The sequence below is a fragment of the Impatiens glandulifera genome, chromosome 1 (genome assembly GCF_907164915.1).
Source record: "Impatiens glandulifera chromosome 1, dImpGla2.1, whole genome shotgun sequence".
Classification (NCBI taxonomy): Eukaryota; Viridiplantae; Streptophyta; class Magnoliopsida; order Ericales; family Balsaminaceae; genus Impatiens; species Impatiens glandulifera.
Window position 1 is genome coordinate 127,728,852 of NC_061862.1, and position 2,533 is coordinate 127,731,384.

A 2,533-nucleotide genomic window follows, 5' to 3' on the forward strand; every position below is an offset into this window, starting at 1 on the left:
TCATATTTCACATAATAATAATAAGCTTTTTACATGTATGAATTTTTTAAATAATTTTAATCTAATCAAATATTATTTTATAATTTCTTAAAAACACTACGCCTAAACACGAATTTGCAATAATTTTGGGTGAGTTTTAAGAAAGTTAATTAGTCAAATTGAAATATTAATTAAGTATAATAAATAAATCCCCAAAGCCATGCAACCTTCCACATGAGTAAAGAGATTCTTCAGCCAGATGTTTGTGACATGCAGATACAACAAACAAAATTCGGAATATTAACAGTTAATGTCATCAGGTGGCTATGTTTTGCCGAGACAAGTCGGCAAGTCGCCACATCCCCATTTTAACATGCAAACCAAACACACCAGCGGCCAGACGTCCCATCTCCACTTATTATAAAAAGGACATTCTCGGCCCTAAAAAGATCACACCAACATATCTCCATTTCCCAGTACTCAAGAGAAGCTAGCTAGCCATGGCTAAAGGAAATACTCTATTAGCTTTCATCTGTGTCTTTGCATGCATCTCTCTCCTAGCCTCGGCTACCGATGAAAGAAGGCAAAGCCGGTTGACTCAGGCCCAGCAATGTCGTATCCAACGGCTCACAGCTTCCCAACCTTCACAGAGGATCGATAACGAAGGTGGTTCGATCGAAATGTGGGAACAGAAGGACGATATGTTCCAATGCGCCGGCGTAGCAGCTTTTCGTTACACCGTAAAAGCTAACGGACTCTCTCTTCCTCACTACCACCCATCTCCCCGCCTACTCTTCATTGAAAAAGGTAACAGAAATTATAAACCTTATATATAATATATATATATATATTATGGATGATGTTATTTTCTGAAAAACAGGTGAGGGTTTGATCAGCATTAATTTCCCGGGATGCCCTGAGACTTTCGAGTCGGAATCTGAGTCGATGTTCATGGGTAGACAGAGCAGTGACGAAAAGTCGGAGGGTCGTGAAGGAAGAGACTCGCACCAAAAGGTTCATCGTGTTCGCAAGGGAGACATCGTTGCTATTCCAAGCGGCGTGGCTTATTGGTGCTTCAACGACGGGACTCAAGATCTTGTAGCCGTCGCAGTAAACGATCTTAACCAAAACGTAAACCAGCTCGACCAGCAGTTCAGAGTAAGTATATCATATCTTCTTTTGAGAATAAAAAAAAAATTCGTCAAGTTTTTATTAGTGGAATGACTTAATTTCTGTTTCTAGTCGTTCTATATGGCCGGTGGAATGCCAAAACAACAACGACAAACTAGATTTACTGCTCATGAAGCTGAAAAGAAAGAATACTTCGAGAATATTCTAGAACATTTCGACACGGAGTTGATGGCCGAAGCCCTAGAGATGCCTGTGGAGCTCATGCGAAAGATCCAACAAGGAGAGCAATCGAAGAAGGGATTCATCGTTACTGTTCGCGAGGGCATGCGCATGATCAAGCCAGACGAGAGGGAACAACAAAACGGCTTGGAAGAGTCTTCATGGTGTAGCATGAAGATCCGACACAACTTGGAATCTCGCCAACAATCCGACGTCTACTCCCGTCAAGGAGGCCGTCTCTACGTCGTCAACCAGAACAAGCTCCCTCTTCTCCGCCTCCTCGACATGAGCGCAGAGAAGGGCGAAGTATTCCCGGTAAGTAGTACGAATAAGGCTGCCCTAGACTAAAAATAATGATTATGTTGACCTAAACGAGCTGCGAAGGAAAAGGCCAAGGCCGGCTCTGTATGTAATATTCATTTTTGTCTCCAAAAATACATCATGAATCCACAATTTTATGTATTCAGAACGCGATGTACAGCCCAAGTTGGAATATGAACGGACACTCCGTGGTATACGTGACAAAGGGAGAGGCCGAGGTAAGCATTGTGGACCAGAGCGGACAAGCAATAATGAACGAACGCGTGCGCGAAGGAGACATGTTTGTCTGCCCTCAATTCTTCATGGTTACAAGTCAGGCTGGAAAGGAAGGATTCGAGTGGGTGGCATTCAAGACAACTAGCTCTCCGATGAAGAGTCCCTTGGCTGGTTACACTTCGGTGATGAGGGCTATGCCTCTTCAAGTAATTGTTAACTCCTACCAAGTGTCTACTAGCCAGGCTAAAGATCTCAAGTATAATACTGGCCGACAGACCATGTTTCTCAAACCTAAGGCTTGAATCTCTTCTTAAACATGTGTTTCTGGATGTAACTAGTGTGTGTATGAGCTAGTATGTAGCAATAGCTAGTAAGCAGCGTTTACAATGCTTTTGTTTTTTGTTTTTTTCAAAAGGATGAATAAAATATATCATGATGAGCTTGATATTATATATTATGTGTATGCCCCCTTTCTTTTCCTTTTTTTGTAATGGGTTAGGAGTTTCCAACTTCTATAACATATTACTTTATGGTCACAAAATTAGAAGAAAATACTACATATTATATATAGTATCATAATCCTAACCACATTTTTTCAATCAAAATATTAGTTAGTACCCATTCAGAAATATGGAGTCAAAATATTCTTGGTAGACACCAAGAGTTT

The 2,533-nt window shown here is 40.9% G+C and overlaps 1 protein-coding gene across 1 annotated transcript; it reads left to right on the forward strand.

Annotated features, from left to right (window-relative positions):
- Positions 1-479: 479 nt before the first annotated feature.
- Positions 480-2,168, forward strand: LOC124942846 (11S globulin seed storage protein 2-like). The gene is made up of 4 exons (XM_047483418.1): positions 480-786; positions 860-1,137; positions 1,222-1,644; positions 1,797-2,168. The coding sequence occupies exons 1-4, from the start codon at positions 480-482 to the stop codon at positions 2,166-2,168; spliced, it is 1,380 nt and encodes a 459-aa protein (XP_047339374.1).
- The last annotated feature ends 365 nt before the right edge of the window (positions 2,169-2,533 follow it).

What these genes read in the sequence shown, in the direction of transcription:
- LOC124942846 (XM_047483418.1), top strand. Translation starts at nt 480, where the DNA reads ATGGCTAAAGGAAATACTCTATTAGCTTTCATCTGTGTCTTTGCATGC. An exon ending in CCTACTCTTCATTGAAAAAG is followed by an intron (nt 787 to 859) that starts GTAACAGAAATT and finishes TCTGAAAAACAG; the next exon opens with GTGAGGGTTTGATCAGCATT. An exon ending in AGCTCGACCAGCAGTTCAGA is followed by an intron (nt 1,138 to 1,221) that starts GTAAGTATATCA and finishes TTCTGTTTCTAG; the next exon opens with TCGTTCTATATGGCCGGTGG.